This window comes from Rana temporaria, assembly GCF_905171775.1.
Source record: "Rana temporaria chromosome 9 unlocalized genomic scaffold, aRanTem1.1 chr9c, whole genome shotgun sequence".
In the NCBI taxonomy this organism is placed as follows: Eukaryota; Metazoa; Chordata; class Amphibia; order Anura; family Ranidae; genus Rana; species Rana temporaria.
In genome coordinates, this window is record NW_024404479.1 from 187,731 (window position 1) to 207,147 (window position 19,417).

The window sequence follows — 19,417 nt, forward strand, 5'->3', positions numbered from 1 at the left end:
GGGAATCATTTAAATTAGGCGCGCTCCCGCGCCGAGCGTAGAGCGCATGCTCCGTCGAGAAACTTTCCCGACGTGCATTGCGGCAAATGACGTCGCAAGGACGTCATTTGCTTCAAAGTGAACGTGAATGGCGTCCAGCGCCATTCACGATTCACTTACGCAAACGACGTAAAATTTAAACTTTGCGACGCGGGAACGACGGGTATACGTAGCATTGGCTGCCCCTGCTAATAGCAGGAGCAGCCTTACGCGAAACCCGACGAACGGAAAATGACATAAACTGCGTACGCAGGGCTCACGTAGGGTAGTGAATCGGCGTTAGTATGCAATTTGCATACTATACGCTGACCACTACGGGAACGCCCCCTAGCGGCCATCATAAGAATGCAGCCTAAGATATGAGGGCATAAGAGCCTTATGCTAGTCATATCTTAGGCTGCAGTCGGCGTAACGAGGTTCCTGAATCAGGAGCATTCGTTACGCTGGCGCAAGTAAGCAATTGTGCTGCGTAACTATGGTTACACAGGCGCAATTGCTTCTTGAATCCGGGCCAATGTGTTTAGGGTCTCATGCTGCGTACACACAACCATTTTTCGGATTCTAAAAAACAACGGGCCAGATTCACATAGAAGAGCGGCGGCGTAACGTATCGTAGATACGTTACACCGCTGCAATTTTTCATCGCAAGTGCCTGATTCACCAAGCACTTGCGATGAAAACCTACGCCGGCGGCCTCCGGCGCAAGGCGGACCAATTCAAATGGGCGTGTCTAATCTAATGGGCGTGTCTAATTCCGTATTCCCGGACGGCTTACGCAAACAACGTTATTTTTTAAATTTCGACGCGGGAACGACGGCCATACTTTATAAAGCAATACGATTGCTGTGTAATGTTAAGGCACCAAAAAAAAACGACTAACTTTGCGACGGGAAACTAGACTAGCGGCGACGTAGCGAACGCAAAAAAACGTCGGGAATCGCCGTAACTCCTAATTTGCATACCCGACGCTGGTTTACGACGCGAACTCCCCCCAGCGGCGGCCGCGGTATTGCATCTTAAGATCCGTCAGTGTAAAACAATTACACCTGTTGGATCTTATGGATATCTATGAATCAGTCCCATAGATAGAAACAGAGATAGGACGGCGTATCAGGAGAAACACCGTTGTATCTGCTCTGTGAATCTGGCCCAACGTTTTTAAGGGTCTAGAAAAAACGACGTTATTTTCAACCCGATCATTATAACGGCGTTGCCTACACACGATCGTGAAAAAAAAAAAACGCTCTAGCGAAGCGCGGTGACGTACGACGCCACTATAAAGGGGAAGTTCCATGCGGATGGCGCCACCCTTGGGGCTGCTTTTAGCTGATTCCGTGTTAGTAAAAGACGATTTGCGCTTTTCTGTCTGTTACAGCGTGATGAATGTGCGATCTCCATTACGAACGCTAGTTTTACCAGAACGAGCGCTCCCGTCTCATAGCTTGCTTCTGAGCATGTGCGTTTTTTTCACGTCGATAAAGCCCACACACGACCATTTTTTTACAACCCGAAAAACGACAACGTTAAAAACGTCGTGAAAAAATAGAGCGTGTTCGAAAATTTTAATGCCCATTTTTTTTTATCGTGAAAAATGCTCTGGAGCCCACACACCATCGTTTTTAATGACATTTTTTAGAACCCGAAAAACGGTTATGTGTACGCGGCATCAGACTTGCTCTGCCTTCCATACAATCACCGTGTAGTTCCATGAGCCGTTCTTGCAATCTGTGATGAACATCAGAGGTATCAGCAGGACAGTATTTCTAGTAACACACTTTCATTTTCTGTTGCCCCAATGTCACGTGCCTTGCCCCACCTCCCCCCCCCCCCGGGACCCCCTTGAAGTATCCTAGGGCCGATCCTGGGCAGGTGCACGGGGTGCAGCGCACCCAGGTGCCACAGAGGTCTCTGACCATCTCATGTATTATGTCTGCAGTCTCTGACCATCTCCTGTACTATGTCTGCAGTCTCTGACCATCTCCTGTAGTATGCCTGCAGTCTCTGACCATCTCCTGTACTATGTCTGCAGTCTCTGATCATCTCCTGTACTATGTCTGCAGTCTCTGACCATCTCCTGTACTATGTCTGCAGTCTCTGACCATCTCCTGTAGTATGTCTGCAGTCTCTGACCATCTCCTGTACTATGTCTGCAGTCTCTGACCATCTCCTGTACTATGTCTGCAGTCTCTGACCATCTCCTGTACTATGTCTGCAGTCTCTGACCATCTCATGTACTATGTCTGCAGTCTCTGACCATCTCCTGTACTATGTCTGCAGTCTCTGATCATCTCCTGTACTATGTCTGCAGTCTCTGACCATCTCCTGTACTATGTCTGCAGTCTCTGATCATCTCCTGTACTATGTCTGCAGTCTCTGATCATCTCCTGTACTATGTCTGCAGTCTCTGACCATCTCCTGTACTATGTCTGCAGTCTCTGATCATCTCCTGTACTATGTCTGCAGTCTCTGACCATCTCCTTTACTATGTCTGCAGTCTCTGACCATCTCCTGTACTATGTCTGCAGTCTCTGATCATCTCCTGTACTATGTCTGCAGTCTCTGATCATCTCCTGCACTGTCTGCAGTCTCTGACCATCTCCTGTACTATGTCTGCAGTCTCTGACCATCTCCTGTACCATGTCTGCAGTCTCTGACCGTCTCCTGTACTATGTCTGCAGTCTCTGATCATCTCCTGTACTATGTCTGCAGTCTCTGATCATCTCCTGTATTATGTCTGCAGTCTCTGATCATCTCCTGTACTATGTCTGCAGTCTCTGACCATCTCCTGTACTGTCTGCAGTCTCTGACCATCTCCTGTACTATGTCTGCAGTCTCTGACCATCTCCTGTACCATGTCTGCAGTCTCTGACCGTCTCCTGTACTATGTCTGCAGTCTCTGATCATCTCCTGTACTATGTCTGCAGTCTCTGATCATCTCCTGTATTATGTCTGCAGTCTCTGACCATCTCCTGTACTATGTCTGCAGTCTCTGACCATCTCCTGTACCATGTCTGCAGTCTCTGACCGTCTCCTGTACTATGTCTGCAGTCTCTGATCATCTCCTGTACTATGTCTGCAGTCTCTGATCATCTCCTGTACTATGTCTGCAGTCTCTGATCATCTCCTGTACTATGTCTGCAGTCTCTGATCATCTCCTGTACTATGTTTGCAGTCTCTGACCATCTCCTGTACTATGTCTGCAGTCTCTGATCATCTCCTGTACTATGTCTGCAGTCTCTGATCATCTCCTGTACTATGTCTGCAGTCTCTGACCATCTCCTGTACTATGTCTGCAGTCTCTGACCATCTCCTTTACTATGTCTGCAGTCTCTGACCATCTCCTGTACTATGTCTGCAGTCTCTGATCATCTCCTGTACTATGTCTGCAGTCTCTGACCATCTCCTGTACTATGTCTGCAGTCTCTGATCATCTCCTGTACTATGTCTGCAGTCTCTGACCATCTCCTGTACTATGTCTGCAGTCTCTGATCATCTCCTGTACTATGTCTGCAGTCTCTGACCATCTCCTGTACTATGCCTGCAGTCTCTGACCATCTCCTGTATTATGTCTGCAGTTTCTGACCGTCTCCTGTACTATGTCTGCAGTCTCTGATCATCTCCTGTACTGTCTGCAGTCTCTGACCATCTCCTGTACTATGTCTGCAGTCTCTGACCGTCTCCTGTACTATGTCTGCAGTCTCTGATCATCTCCTGTACTATGTCTGCAGTCTCTGATCATCTCCTGTATTATGTCTGCAGTCTCTGATCATCTCCTGTACTATGTCTGCAGTCTCTGACCATCTCCTGTACTGTCTGCAGTCTCTGACCATCTCCTGTACTATGTCTGCAGTCTCTGACCATCTCCTGTACCATGTCTGCAGTCTCTGACCGTCTCCTGTACTATGTCTGCAGTCTCTGATCATCTCCTGTACTATGTCTGCAGTCTCTGATCATCTCCTGTATTATGTCTGCAGTCTCTGACCATCTCCTGTACTATGTCTGCAGTCTCTGACCATCTCCTGTACTATGTCTGCAGTCTCTGACCATCTCCTGTACCATGTCTGCAGTCTCTGACCGTCTCCTGTACTATGTCTGCAGTCTCTGATCATCTCCTGTACTATGTCTGCAGTCTCTGATCATCTCCTGTACTATGTTTGCAGTCTCTGACCATCTCCTGTACTATGTCTGCAGTCTCTGATCATCTCCTGTATTATGTCTGCAGTCTCTGATCATCTCCTGTACTATGTCTGCAGTCTCTGATCATCTCCTGTATTATGTCTGCAGTCTCTAAACATCTCCTGTACTATGTCTGCAGTCTCTGACCATCTCCTGTACTATGTCTGCAGTCTCTGATCATCTGCTGTACTATGTCTGCAGTCTCTGATCATCTCCTGTATCATGTCTGCAGTCTCTGATCATCTGCTGTACTATGTCTGCAGTCTCTGACCGTCTCCTGTACTATGTCTGCAGTCTCTGATCATCTCCTGTATTATGTCTGCAGTCTCTGATCATCTCCTGTACTATGTCTGCAGTCTCTGACCATCTCCTGTATTATGTCTGCAGTCTCTGATCATCTCCTGTACTATGTCTGCAGTCTCTGACCATCTCCTGTATTATGTCTGCAGTCTCTGATCATCTCCTGTATCATGTCTGCAGTCTCTGATCATCTCCTGTACTATGTCTGCAGTCTCTGATCATCTGCTGTACTATGTCTGCAGTCTCTGACCATCTCCTGTACTATGTCTGCAGTCTCTGACCATCTCCTGTATTATGTCTGCAGTCTCTGATCATCTCCTGTATTATGTCTGCAGTCTCTGATCATCTCCTGTACTATGTCTGCAGTCTCTGACCGTCTCCTGTACTATGTCTGCAGTCTCTGATCATCTCCTGTACTATGTCTGCAGTCTCTGACCGTCTCCTGTACTATGTCTGCAGTCTCTGACCATCTCCTGTACTATGTCTGCAGTCTCTGACCGTCTCCTGTATTATGTCTGCAGTCTCTGATCATCTCCTGTACTATGTCTGCAGTCTCTGATCATCTCCTGTATTATGTCTGCAGTCTCTGATCATCTCCTGTACTATGTCTGCAGTCTCTGACCGTCTCCTGTACTATGTCTGCAGTCTCTGACCGTCTCCTGTACTATGTCTGCAGTCTCTGATCATCTCCTGTACTATGTCTGCAGTCTCTGACCGTCTCCTGTACTATGTCTGCAGTCTCTGACCATCTCCTGTACTATGTCTGCAGTCTCTGACCGTCTCCTGTACTATGTCTGCAGTCTCTGATCATCTCCTGTACTATGTCTGCAGTCTCTGACCATCTCCTGTACTATGTCTGCAGTCTCTGATCATTCCTGTATCATGTCTGCAGTCTCTGACCGTCTCCTGTACCATGTCTGCAGTCTCTGATCATCTCCTGTACTATGTCTGCAGTCTCTGATCATCTGCTGTACTATGTCTGCAGTCTCTAAACATCTCCTGTACTATGTCTGCAGTCTCTGATTGTCTCCTGTACTATGTCTGCAGTCTCTGATCATCTCCTGTACTATGTTTGCAGTCTCTGACCATCTCCTGTACTATGTCTGCAGTCTCTGATCATCTCCTGTATTATGTCTGCAGTCTCTGATCATCTCCTGTACTATGTCTGCAGTCTCTGATCATCTCCTGTATTATGTCTGCAGTCTCTAAACATCTCCTGTACTATGTCTGCAGTCTCTGACCATCTCCTGTACTATGTCTGCAGTCTCTGATCATCTGCTGTACTATGTCTGCAGTCTCTGATCATCTCCTGTATCATGTCTGCAGTCTCTGATCATCTGCTGTACTATGTCTGCAGTCTCTGATCATCTCCTGTATCATGTCTGCAGTCTCTGATCATCTCCTGTACTATGTCTGCAGTCTCTGATCATCTGCTGTACTATGTCTGCAGTCTCTGACCATCTCCTGTACTATGTCTGCAGTCTCTGACCATCTCCTGTATTATGTCTGCAGTCTCTGATCATCTCCTGTATTATGTCTGCAGTCTCTGATCATCTCCTGTACTATGTCTGCAGTCTCTGACCGTCTCCTGTACTATGTCTGCAGTCTCTGATCATCTCCTGTACTATGTCTGCAGTCTCTGACCGTCTCCTGTACTATGTCTGCAGTCTCTGACCATCTCCTGTACTATGTCTGCAGTCTCTGACCATCTCCTGTATTATGTCTGCAGTCTCTGACCATCTCCTGTACTATGTCTGCAGTCTCTGATTGTCTCCTGTACTATGTCTGCAGTCTCTGACCATCTCCTGTACTATGTCTGCAGTCTCTGACCATCTCCTGTATTATGTCTGCAGTCTCTGATCATCTCCTGTATTATGTCTGCAGTCTCTGATCATCTCCTGTACTATGTCTGCAGTCTCTGACCGTCTCCTGTATCATGTCTGCAGTCTCTGACCATCTCCTGTACTATGTCTGCAGTCTCTGACCATCTCCTGTATCATGTCTGCAGTCTCTGACCATCTCCTGTACTATGTCTGCAGTCTCTGACCATCTCCTGTATTATGTCTGCAGTCTCTGATCATCTCCTGTATTATGTCTGCAGTCTCTGACCATCTCCTGTATTATGTCTGCAGTCTCTGATCATCTCCTGTATTATGTCTGCAGTCTCTGACCATCTCCTGTATTATGTCTGCAGTCTCTGATCATCTCCTGTACTATGTCTGCAGTCTCTGACCATCTCCTGTACTATGTCTGCAGTCTCTGACCATCTCCTGTATTATGTCTGCAGTCTCTGATCATCTCCTGTATTATGTCTGCAGTCTCTAAACATCTCCTGTACTATGTCTGCAGTCTCTGACCATCTCCTGTACTATGTCTGCAGTCTCTGACCGTCTCCTGTACTATGTCTGCAGTCTCTGACCATCTCCTTTACTATGTCTGCAGTCTCTGATCATCTCCTGTATCATGTCTGCAGTCTCTAAACATCTCCTGTATTATGTCTGCAGTCTCTGATCATCTCCTGTACTATGTCTGCAGTCTCTGACCATCTCCTGTAGTATGTCTGCAGTCTATGACCATCTCCTGTACTATGTCTGCAGTCTCTGATCATCTCCTGTACTATGTCTGCAGTCTCTGATCATCTCCTGTACTATGTCTGCAGTCTCTGACCATCTCCTGTACTATGTCTGCAGTCTCTGATCATCTCCTGTACTATGTCTGCAGTCTCTGACCATCTCCTTTACTATGTCTGCAGTCTCTGACCATCTCCTGTACTATGTCTGCAGTCTCTGATCATCTCCTGTACTATGTCTGCAGTCTCTGATCATCTCCTGTACTGTCTGCAGTCTCTGACCATCTCCTGTACTATGTCTGCAGTCTCTGACCATCTCCTGTACCATGTCTGCAGTCTCTGACCGTCTCCTGTACTATGTCTGCAGTCTCTGATCATCTCCTGTACTATGTCTGCAGTCTCTGATCATCTCCTGTATTATGTCTGCAGTCTCTGATCATCTCCTGTACTATGTCTGCAGTCTCTGACCATCTCCTGTACTGTCTGCAGTCTCTGACCATCTCCTGTACTATGTCTGCAGTCTCTGACCATCTCCTGTACCATGTCTGCAGTCTCTGACCGTCTCCTGTACTATGTCTGCAGTCTCTGATCATCTCCTGTACTATGTCTGCAGTCTCTGATCATCTCCTGTACTATGTCTGCAGTCTCTGATCATCTCCTGTACTATGTTTGCAGTCTCTGACCATCTCCTGTACTATGTCTGCAGTCTCTGATCATCTCCTGTACTATGTCTGCAGTCTCTGATCATCTCCTGTACTATGTCTGCAGTCTCTGACCATCTCCTGTACTATGTCTGCAGTCTCTGACCATCTCCTTTACTATGTCTGCAGTCTCTGACCATCTCCTGTACTATGTCTGCAGTCTCTGATCATCTCCTGTACTATGTCTGCAGTCTCTGACCATCTCCTGTACTATGTCTGCAGTCTCTGATCATCTCCTGTACTATGTCTGCAGTCTCTGACCATCTCCTGTACTATGTCTGCAGTCTCTGATCATCTCCTGTACTATGTCTGCAGTCTCTGACCATCTCCTGTACTATGCCTGCAGTCTCTGACCATCTCCTGTATTATGTCTGCAGTTTCTGACCGTCTCCTGTACTATGTCTGCAGTCTCTGATCATCTCCTGTACTATGTCTGCAGTCTCTGATCATCTCCTGTACTATGTCTGTAGTCTCTGATTGTCTCCTGTACTATGTCTGCAGTCTCTGACAATCTCCTGTACTATGTCTGCAGTCTCTGACCATCTCCTGTACTATGTCTGCAGTCTCTGACCGTCTCCTGTACTATGTCTGCAGTCTCTGATCATCTCCTGTACTATGTCTGCAGTCTCTGATCATCTCCTGTATTATGTCTGCAGTCTCTGATCATCTCCTGTACTATGTCTGCAGTCTCTGACCATCTCCTGTACTGTCTGCAGTCTCTGACCATCTCCTGTACTATGTCTGCAGTCTCTGACCATCTCCTGTACCATGTCTGCAGTCTCTGACCATCTCCTGTACTATGTCTGCAGTCTCTGATCATCTCCTGTACTATGTCTGCAGTCTCTGATCATCTCCTGTATTATGTCTGCAGTCTCTGACCATCTCCTGTACTATGTCTGCAGTCTCTGACCATCTCCTGTACTATGTCTGCAGTCTCTGACCATCTCCTGTACCATGTCTGCAGTCTCTGACCGTCTCCTGTACTATGTCTGCAGTCTCTGATCATCTCCTGTACTATGTCTGCAGTCTCTGATCATCTCCTGTACTATGTCTGCAGTCTCTGACCATCTCCTGTACTATGTCTGCAGTCTCTGATCATCTCCTGTATTATGTCTGCAGTCTCTGATCATCTCCTGTACTATGTCTGCAGTCTCTGATCATCTCCTGTATTATGTCTGCAGTCTCTAAACATCTCCTGTACTATGTCTGCAGTCTCTGACCATCTCCTGTACTATGTCTGCAGTCTCTGACCATCTCCTGTACTATGTCTGCAGTCTCTGATCATCTGCTGTACTATGTCTGCAGTCTCTGATCATCTCCTGTATCATGTCTGCAGTCTCTGATCATCTGCTGTACTATGTCTGCAGTCTCTGATCATCTCCTGTATCATGTCTGCAGTCTCTGATCATCTCCTGTATTATGTCTGCAGTCTCTGACCATCTCCTGTATTATGTCTGCAGTCTCTGATCATCTCCTGTATTATGTCTGCAGTCTCTGATCATCTCCTGTACTATGTCTGCAGTCTCTGACCGTCTCCTGTACTATGTCTGCAGTCTCTGATCATCTCCTGTACTATGTCTGCAGTCTCTGACCGTCTCCTGTACTATGTCTGCAGTCTCTGACCATCTCCTGTACTATGTCTGCAGTCTCTGACCGTCTCCTGTATTATGTCTGCAGTCTCTGATCATCTCCTGTACTATGTCTGCAGTCTCTGATCATCTCCTGTATTATGTCTGCAGTCTCTGATCATCTCCTGTACTATGTCTGCAGTCTCTGACCGTCTCCTGTACTATGTCTGCAGTCTCTGACCGTCTCCTGTACTATGTCTGCAGTCTCTGATCATCTCCTGTACTATGTCTGCAGTCTCTGACCATCTCCTGTACTATGTCTGCAGTCTCTGATCATCTCCTGTATTATGTCTGCAGTCTCTGATCATCTCCTGTATCATGTCTGCAGTCTCTGACCGTCTCCTGTACTATGTCTGCAGTCTCTGACCATCTCCTGTACTATGTCTGCAGTCTCTGACCGTCTCCTGTACTATGTCTGCAGTCTCTGATCATCTCCTGTACTATGTCTGCAGTCTCTGACCATCTCCTGTACTATGTCTGCAGTCTCTGATCATTCCTGTATCATGTCTGCAGTCTCTGACCGTCTCCTGTACCATGTCTGCAGTCTCTGATCATCTCCTGTACTATGTCTGCAGTCTCTGATCATCTGCTGTACTATGTCTGCAGTCTCTAAACATCTCCTGTACTATGTCTGCAGTCTCTGATTGTCTCCTGTACTATGTCTGCAGTCTCTGATCATCTCCTGTACTATGTCTGCAGTCTCTGATCATCTCCTGTACTATGTCTGCAGTCTCTGATCATCTCCTGTATTATGTCTGCAGTCTCTGACCATCTCCTGTATTATGTCTGCAGTCTCTGACCATCTCCTGTACTATGTCTGCAGTCTCTGATTGTCTCCTGTACTATGTCTGCAGTCTCTGACCATCTCCTGTACTATGTCTGCAGTCTCTGACCATCTCCTGTATTATGTCTGCAGTCTCTGATCATCTCCTGTATTATGTCTGCAGTCTCTGATCATCTCCTGTACTATGTCTGCAGTCTCTGACCGTCTCCTGTATCATGTCTGCAGTCTCTGACCATCTCCTGTACTATGTCTGCAGTCTCTGACCATCTCCTGTATCATGTCTGCAGTCTCTGACCATCTCCTGTACTATGTCTGCAGTCTCTGACCATCTCCTGTATTATGTCTGCAGTCTCTGACCATCTCCTGTATTATGTCTGCAGTCTCTGATCATCTCCTGTATTATGTCTGCAGTCTCTGACCATCTCCTGTATTATGTCTGCAGTCTCTGATCATCTCCTGTACTATGTCTGCAGTCTCTGACCATCTCCTGTACTATGTCTGCAGTCTCTGACCATCTCCTGTATTATGTCTGCAGTCTCTGATCATCTCCTGTATTATGTCTGCAGTCTCTAAACATCTCCTGTACTATGTCTGCAGTCTCTGACCATCTCCTGTACTATGTCTGCAGTCTCTGATCATCTCCTGTATCATGTCTGCAGTCTCTAAACATCTCCTGTACTATGTCTGCAGTCTCTGATCATCTCCTGTACTATGTTTGCAGTCTCTGACCATCTCCTGTACTATGTCTGCAGTCTCTGATCATCTGCTGTACTATGTCCTCAGTCTCTGACCCTCTCCTGTATTATGTCTGCAGTCTCTGATCATCTCCTGTATCATGTCTGCAGTCTCTGACCATCTCCTGTATTATGTCTGCAGTCTCTGATCATCTCCTGTATCATGTCTGCAGTCTCTAAACATCTCCTGTACTATGTCTGCAGTCTCTGATCATCTCCTGTATTATGTCTGCAGTCTCTGATCATCTCCTGTACTATGTTTGCAGTCTCTGACCATCTCCTGTACTATGTCTGCAGTCTCTGATCATCTCCTGTATTATGTCTGCAGTCTCTGATCATCTCCTGTATTATGTCTGCAGTCTCTGATCATCTCCTGTATTATGTCTGCAGTCTCTGATCATCTCCTGTATTATGTCTGCAGTCTCTGATCATCTGCTGTACTATGTCCCCAGTCTCTGACCCTCTCCTGTACTATGTCTGCAGTCTCTGATCATCTCCTGTACTATGTCTGCAGTCTCTGATCATCTCCTGTACTATGTCTGCAGTCTCTGATCATCTCCTGTACTATGTTTTCAGTCTCTGACCATCTCCTGTACTATGTCTGCAGTCTCTGACCATCTCCTGTACTATGTCTGCAGTCTCTGATCATCTCCTGTATTATGTCTGCAGTCTCTGATCATCTCCTGTATTATGTCTGCAGTCTCTGATCATCTCCTGTACTATGTCTGCAGTCTCTGATCATCTCCTGTATTATGCCTGCAGTCTCTAAACATCTCCTGTACTATGTCTGCAGTCTCTGACCATCTCCTGTACTATGTCTGCAGTCTCTGATCATCTGCTGTACTATGTCTGCAGTCTCTGATCATCTCCTGTATCATGTCTGCAGTCTCTGACCGTCTCATGTACTATGTCTGCAGTCTCTGACCATCTCATGTACTATGTCTGCAGTCTCTGATCGTCTCCTGTATTATGTCTGCAGTCTCTGATCATCTGCTGTACTATGTCTGCAGTCTCTGATCATCTCCTGTATCATGTCTGCAGTCTCTGATCATCTCCTGTATTATGTCTGCAGTCTCTGACCATCTCCTGTATTATGTCTGCAGTCTCTGATCATCTCCTGTATTATGTCTGCAGTCTCTGATCATCTCCTGTACTATGTCTGCAGTCTCTGATCATTCCTGTATCATGTCTGCAGTCTCTGACCGTCTCCTGTACTATGTCTGCAGTCTCTGATCATATCCTGTACTATGTCTGCAGTCTCTGATCATCTCCTGTACTATGTCTGCAGTCTCTGACCATCTCCTGTACTATGTCTGCAGTCTCTGATCATCTCCTGTATTATGTCTGCAGTCTCTGATCATCTCCTGTATTATGTCTGCAGTCTCTGATCATCTCCTGTATTATGTCTGCAGTCTCTGATCATCTCCTGTATTATGTCTGCAGTCTCTGATCATCTGCTGTACTATGTCCCCAGTCTCTGACCCTCTCCTGTACTATGTCTGCAGTCTCTGATCATCTCCTGTACTATGTCTGCAGTCTCTGATCATCTCCTGTACTATGTCTGCAGTCTCTGATCATCTCCTGTACTATGTTTTCAGTCTCTGACCATCTCCTGTACTATGTCTGCAGTCTCTGACCATCTCCTGTACTATGTCTGCAGTCTCTGATCATCTCCTGTATTATGTCTGCAGTCTCTGATCATCTCCTGTATTATGTCTGCAGTCTCTGATCATCTCCTGTACTATGTCTGCAGTCTCTGATCATCTCCTGTATTATGTCTGCAGTCTCTAAACATCTCCTGTACTATGTCTGCAGTCTCTGACCATCTCCTGTACTATGTCTGCAGTCTCTGATCATCTGCTGTACTATGTCTGCAGTCTCTGATCATCTCCTGTATCATGTCTGCAGTCTCTGACCGTCTCATGTACTATGTCTGCAGTCTCTGACCATCTCATGTACTATGTCTGCAGTCTCTGATCGTCTCCTGTATTATGTCTGCAGTCTCTGATCATCTGCTGTACTATGTCTGCAGTCTCTGATCATCTCCTGTATCATGTCTGCAGTCTCTGATCATCTCCTGTATTATGTCTGCAGTCTCTGACCATCTCCTGTATTATGTCTGCAGTCTCTGATCATCTCCTGTATTATGTCTGCAGTCTCTGATCATCTCCTGTACTATGTCTGCAGTCTCTGATCATTCCTGTATCATGTCTGCAGTCTCTGACCGTCTCCTGTACTATGTCTGCAGTCTCTGATCATATCCTGTACTATGTCTGCAGTCTCTGATCATCTCCTGTACTATGTCTGCAGTCTCTGACCATCTCCTGTACTATGTCTGCAGTCTCTGATCATCTGCTGTACTATGTCTGCAGTCTCTAAACATCTCCTGTACTATGTCTGCAGTCTCTGACCATCTCCTGTACTATGTCTGCAGTCTCTGACCATCTCCTGTACTATGTCTGCAGTCTCTGACCATCTCCTGTATTATGTCTGCAGTCTCTGACCATCTCCTGTATTATGTCTGCAGTCTCTGATCATCTCCTGTACTATGTCTGCAGTCTCTGATCATCTCCTGTATTATGTCTGCAGTCTCTAAACATCTCCTGTACTATGTCTGCAGTCTCTGATCATCTCCTGTATTATGTCTGCAGTCTCTGATCATCTCCTGTACTATGTCTGCAGTCTCTGACCATCTCCTGTACTATGTCTGCAGTCTCTGATCATCTCCTGTACTATGTCTGCAGTCTCTGATCATCTCCTGTATTATGTCTGCAGTCTCTGATCATCTCCTGTATTATGTCTGCAGTCTCTGATCATCTCCTGTATTATGTCTGCAGTCTCTGACCATCTCCTGTATTATGTCTGCAGTCTCTAAACATCTCCTGTACTATGTCTGCAGTCTCTGACCATCTCCTGTACTATGTCTGCAGTCTCTGACCATCTCCTGTACTATGTCTGCAGTCTCTGATCATCTCCTGTATTATGTCTGCAGTCTCTGATCATCTCCTGTACTATGTCTGCAGTCTCTAAACATCTCCTGTACTATGTCTGCAGTCTCTGACCATCTCCTGTACTATGTCTGCAGTCTCTGATCATCTCCTGTATTATGTCTGCAGTCTCTGATCATCTCCTGTACTATGTCTGCAGTCTCTGACCATCTCCTGTACTATGTCTGCAGTCTCTGATCATCTCCTGTACTATGTCTGCAGTCTCTGATCATCTCCTGTACTATGTCTGCAGTCTCTGACCATCTCCTGTACTATGTCTGCAGTCTCTGACCGTCTCCTGTACTATGTCTGCAGTCTCTGATCATCTCCTGTATTATGTCTGCAGTCTCTGATCATCTCCTGTACTATGTCTGCAGTCTCTGATCATCTCCTGTATTATGTCTGCAGTCTCTGATCATCTCCTCTAGTATGTCTGCAGTCTCTGATCATCTCCTGTACTATGTCTGCAGTCTCTGACCGTCTCCTGTACTATGTCTGCAGTCTCTGACCATCTCCTGTACTATGTCTGCAGTCTCTGATCATCTCCTGTACTATGTCTGCAGTCTCTGACCATCTCCTGTACTATGTCTGCAGTCTCTGATCATCTCCTGTACTATGTCTGCAGTCTCTGATCATCTCCTGTACTATGTCTGCAGTCTCTGATCATTCCTGTATCATGTCTCCAGTCTCTGACCGTCTCCTGTACTATGTCTGCAGTCTCTGACCATCTCCTGTACCATGTCTGCAGTCTCTGACCATCTCCTGTACTATGTCTGCAGTCTCTGATCATCTCCTGTACTATGTCTGCAGTCTCTGACCATCTCCTGTATTATGTCTGCAGTCTCTGATCATCTCCTGTACTATGTCTGCAGTCTCTGATCATCTCCTGTATTATGTCTGCAGTCTCTGATCATCTCCTGTACTATGTCCGCAGTCTCTGATCATCTCCTGTACTATGTCTGCAGTCTCTGATCATCTCCTGTACTATGTTTGCAGTCTCTGATCATCTCCTGTACTATGTCTGCAGTCTCTGACCATCTCCTGTATTATGTCTGCAGTTTCTGATTGTCTCCTGTACTATGTCTGCAGTCTCTGATCATCTCCTGTATCATGTCTGCAGTCTCTGATCATCTCCTGTATTATGTCTGCAGTCTCTGACCATCTCCTGTATTATGTCTGCAGTCTCTGATCATCTCCTGTATCATGTCTGCAGTCTCTGATCATCTCCTGTATTATGTCTGCAGTCTCTGACCATCTCCTGTACTATGTCTGCAGTCTCTGATCATCTCCTGTATTATGTCTGCAGTCTCTGATCATCTCCTGTATCATGTCTGCAGTCTCTGATCATCTCCTGTATTATGTCTGCAGTCTCTGACCATCTCCTGTATTATGTCTGCAGTCTCTGATCATCTCCTGTATCATGTCTGCAGTCTCTGATCATCTCCTGTATTATGTCTGCAGTCTCTGACCATCTCCTGTACTATGTCTGCAGTCTCTGATCATCTCCTGTATCATGTCTGCAGTCTCTGATCATCACCTGTATTATGTTTGCAGTCTCTGATCATCTCCTGTATCATGTCTGCAGTCTCTGACCATCTCCTGTACTATGTCTGCAGTCTCTGACCATCGCCTGTATTATGTCTGCAGTCTCTGACCATCTCCTGTACTATTCTCTGACCATGTGGAGGCGCCAGAAATATTTCTGCACCCAGGCGTCTGTGACCCTAGGACCGGCCCTGCTAGGGCCCCCCTGTGGTGAAACACTGATGATAAAGAGAATGGATCAAACATTGAAGATAGTATAAAAGTGGGGAAGGAACGGGGGGGGGGGTACTTCCATAGTGACAGGGTACACAGTGGCAGTGTGCTCGGCACTGTACACATCCGGAGATCAGGTTGCAGTAGCCCGGGAACTGTCCATGCTTCACACAATGCCGCCATTGTTCTGTATCCATGCAACATAGAGTCACAGCCGAGGTCACTGCTCACATATTTCCCCTGCAAGTGACTAATGTAGCTGGGGGGGGGGGGGGGGGGGATGTCCATAAAAAAAATCGTACAATCCCATATACCCAATCCTATAACCACAGTTGATCCAGAGGAAGGCGAAAAACCCCAGCAGAGCATGAGATCCAATCAGCTACAGCTGGGGAAAAAAATCCTTCCTGGTCCCCCGAGAGTCGTTCGCGAATAGGGCTTGACGTAAATGACGCTCACGTCGGCTTCATTGACGTTTTCCGTCGAGAACTGGAGCATGCGCACTGGGCTATTTTTACGGCAGGCGCATGCGCAGTTCGATCGGCGCGGGGGCGCGCTTGATTTAAATACAAGCCGCCCCCTTTGAATTACGCGGCCTTACGCCGGGCCATTTACACTACGCCGCCGCAAATTACGGAGCAAGTGCTTGGAGAATACGGCACTTGCCCCAGTAAGTTGTGGCGGCGTAGTGTAAATGGCTTACACTACGCCGCCGCGGATTCTATGTGAATCTGGCCCGAAATCTCTTTTCCTCCAGGCGTAAAGAGTGCCCCCTTGTCCTCAGTGATGACCGTAAAGTGAATAACTCAACACCAAGTTCACTATATGGACCTCTTATTATATGGGGGAGTGGATGGCTGGAGACATGGATGGATGGATGGAGACATGGATGAATGGATGGAGACATGGATGGATGGAGACATGGATGGATGGATGGAGACATGGATGAATGGATGGAGACATGGATGAATGGATGGAGACATGGATGGATTGAGACATGGATGGATGGATGGAGACATGGATGGATTGAGACATTGATGGATGGATGGAGACATGGATGGATTGAGACATGGATGGATGGAGACATAGATGGAGACATGGATGGATGGAGACATAGATGGAGACATGGATGGATGGAGACATAGATGGAGACATGGATGGATGGAGACATGGATGGATGGAGACATAGATGGAGACATGGATGGATGGATGGAGACATGGATGGATTGAGACATTGATGGATGGATGGAGACATGGATGGATTGAGACATGGATGGATGGATGGAGACATGGATGGATGGAGACATAGATGGATGGATGGAGACATAGATGGAGACATGGATGGATGGAGACATAGATGGATGGATGGAGACATAGATGGAGACATGGATGGATGGATGGAGACATGGATAGATGGATGGAGACATGGATGGATGGAGACATGGATGGATGGATGGAGACATGGATGGATGGAGACATGGATGGATGGATGGAGACATGGATGGATTGAGACATTGATGGATGGAGACATGGATGGATGGAGACAAGGATAGATGGATGGAGACTGACATGGATAGATGGATGGAGACTGACATGGAGACATGGATGGATGGAGACATGGATGGATGGAGACATGGATGGATGGATGGATGGAGACATGGATGGATGGAGACATGGATGGATGGATGGAGACATGGATGGATGGATGGATGGAGACATGGATGGATGGATGGATGGAGACATGGATGGATGGATGGAGACATGGATGGATGGAGACATAGCTGGATGGATGGACGGACGGATGGATGGATGGATGGAGACACGGATGGATGGAGACATGGATGGATGGAGACACGGATGGATGGATGGAGACATGGATGGATGGATGGAGACATGGATGGATGGATGGAGACATGGATGGATGGATGGAGACTTGGATGGATGGATGGATGGAGACATGGATGGATGGATGGAGACATGGATGGATGGATGGATGGAGACATGGATGGATGGATGGAGACATGGATGGATGGATGGATGGATGGAGACATGGATGGATGGATGGAGACACGGATGGATGGATGGATGGAGACATGGATGGATGGAGACACGGATGGATGGATGGAGACATGGATGGATGGATGGAGACATGGATGGATGGATGGAGACATGGATGGATGGATGGAGACTTGGATGGATGGATGGATGGAGACATGGATGGATGGATGGAGACATGGATGGATGGATGGATGGAGACATGGATGGATGGATGGAGACATGGATGGATGGAGACATAGCTGGATGGATGGACGGACGGATGGATGGATGGATGGAGACACGGATGGATGGATGGATGGAGACATGGATGGATGGAGACACGGATGGATGGATGGATGGAGACACGGATGGATGGATGGATGGGGAGTTTGCTCTATTATTAGTGAATACATATGATGTGGGGTGTTGGGTTTTGGTGAGAAGTGACTGACACGTCCCCGGTGTTTGGTTTCCAGGCGCCTCTCCTGTCCATCTTGTGTTACAATTGTGGAGTGGAGATGTACGAAGGTAAAGAGTATGAGCAGAGCACCTTCTGGCTGAGGTAAGTCCTGATTCGATGTGTGAGGAGGACTCTCTGACTCTCTGACTATACAGACCGGGGGAGGGGGAGGAATGGAATTCTCATCAGTCCTGGAACTTTTCATAAAGATTATCTCTGTAAAATTGTCCAGACCTATTACATTACGTCTTATCGAATTTCTGCAGGCATGACTTCAGGGAAAAGAAGCCGAAGCGCGGCTGTTATCTTGTAGCGAGGGGCGGATCCTTCATATGAAATATTTCTCATTTCATTTCACAGAATAAAGGCTACAGTGTGTCTTAAAGCTGAAATCCGGACACAAATAGGTAGATTCACAAAGAGTTAGGCCGGCTTATCAGTAGAATCTACGCCGCTGTATGTTTAAGCGTATGCTCAAACAGAGATACGCTTAAACAAAGCTAAGATAGGCCGGTTTGCGCCGTCCTATCTTAGCTTGCAATTTTTTGGATGGCCGCTAGGTGGCGCTTCCATTGCGGCCGGCGTAGATTATGTAAATTAGCTTTTACGCCGATTCCCGAACGTACGCGAGCCCGCCGCAGTCGATTAACGTCGTTTCCGTAAGGCCTTAGGCGGCCTAAAGTTATTCCACCTATGAGGTGGAATAACAATGTTAAAGTATGGCCGCCGTTCCCGCTGCGAGGTTCGAATTTTTTACGTCGTTTGCGTAAGTCGTCCGCGAATCGGGAGTTGCGTCGTTTACGTCCGCGTCAAAATCAATAGGCCCGTACGGCCTACTTAGCCGCAATGCGCACTGGGAAATGTAGTCGCCCGGCGCATGCGCAGTGTCAAAAAACGTCAAAAAACGTGAGGTCAAGCCTCATTTCCATTCAACACGCCCCCCTCCAAGTCATTTGAATTAGGCGCCCTTACGCCCGCTCGTTTGAGGGTACACCGCCGTAGATTAGCAGGTAAGTGGTTTGAAAATCACTACTAGCCTAACTAATTTACGGCGGTGTAGCCTAAACAGGCTAGGCTAGGCCGTCCTAAAGATAAGCCTATGTACGTGAATCTACCTAAAAATCCATATCCATTCCACAATGGCCACAAAGGATAGAAATCCACTTTGTGTGCACCAAATGTCTTCCCAAACCCAGATATGACCTTGTAAAAGTATCAGTGACATCATCAGTGGGCTGTTCATG

The 19,417-nt window shown here is 47.0% G+C and overlaps 1 protein-coding gene across 1 annotated transcript in view; it reads left to right on the forward strand.

The window, feature by feature from the left end:
- The window catches only part of LOC120921911 (testis-expressed protein 11-like), a gene marked incomplete at its 3' end in the record, with an annotated part of 82,812 nt that overhangs the window by 41,439 nt on the left and 21,956 nt on the right, over positions 1-19,417 (forward strand). Inside the window, exon 8 of the mRNA XM_040334415.1 lies at positions 18,190-18,275. Within this exon, the coding sequence (XP_040190349.1) occupies positions 18,190-18,275 (86 nt within the window). The remainder of the gene's footprint in view (positions 1-18,189; positions 18,276-19,417) is intronic.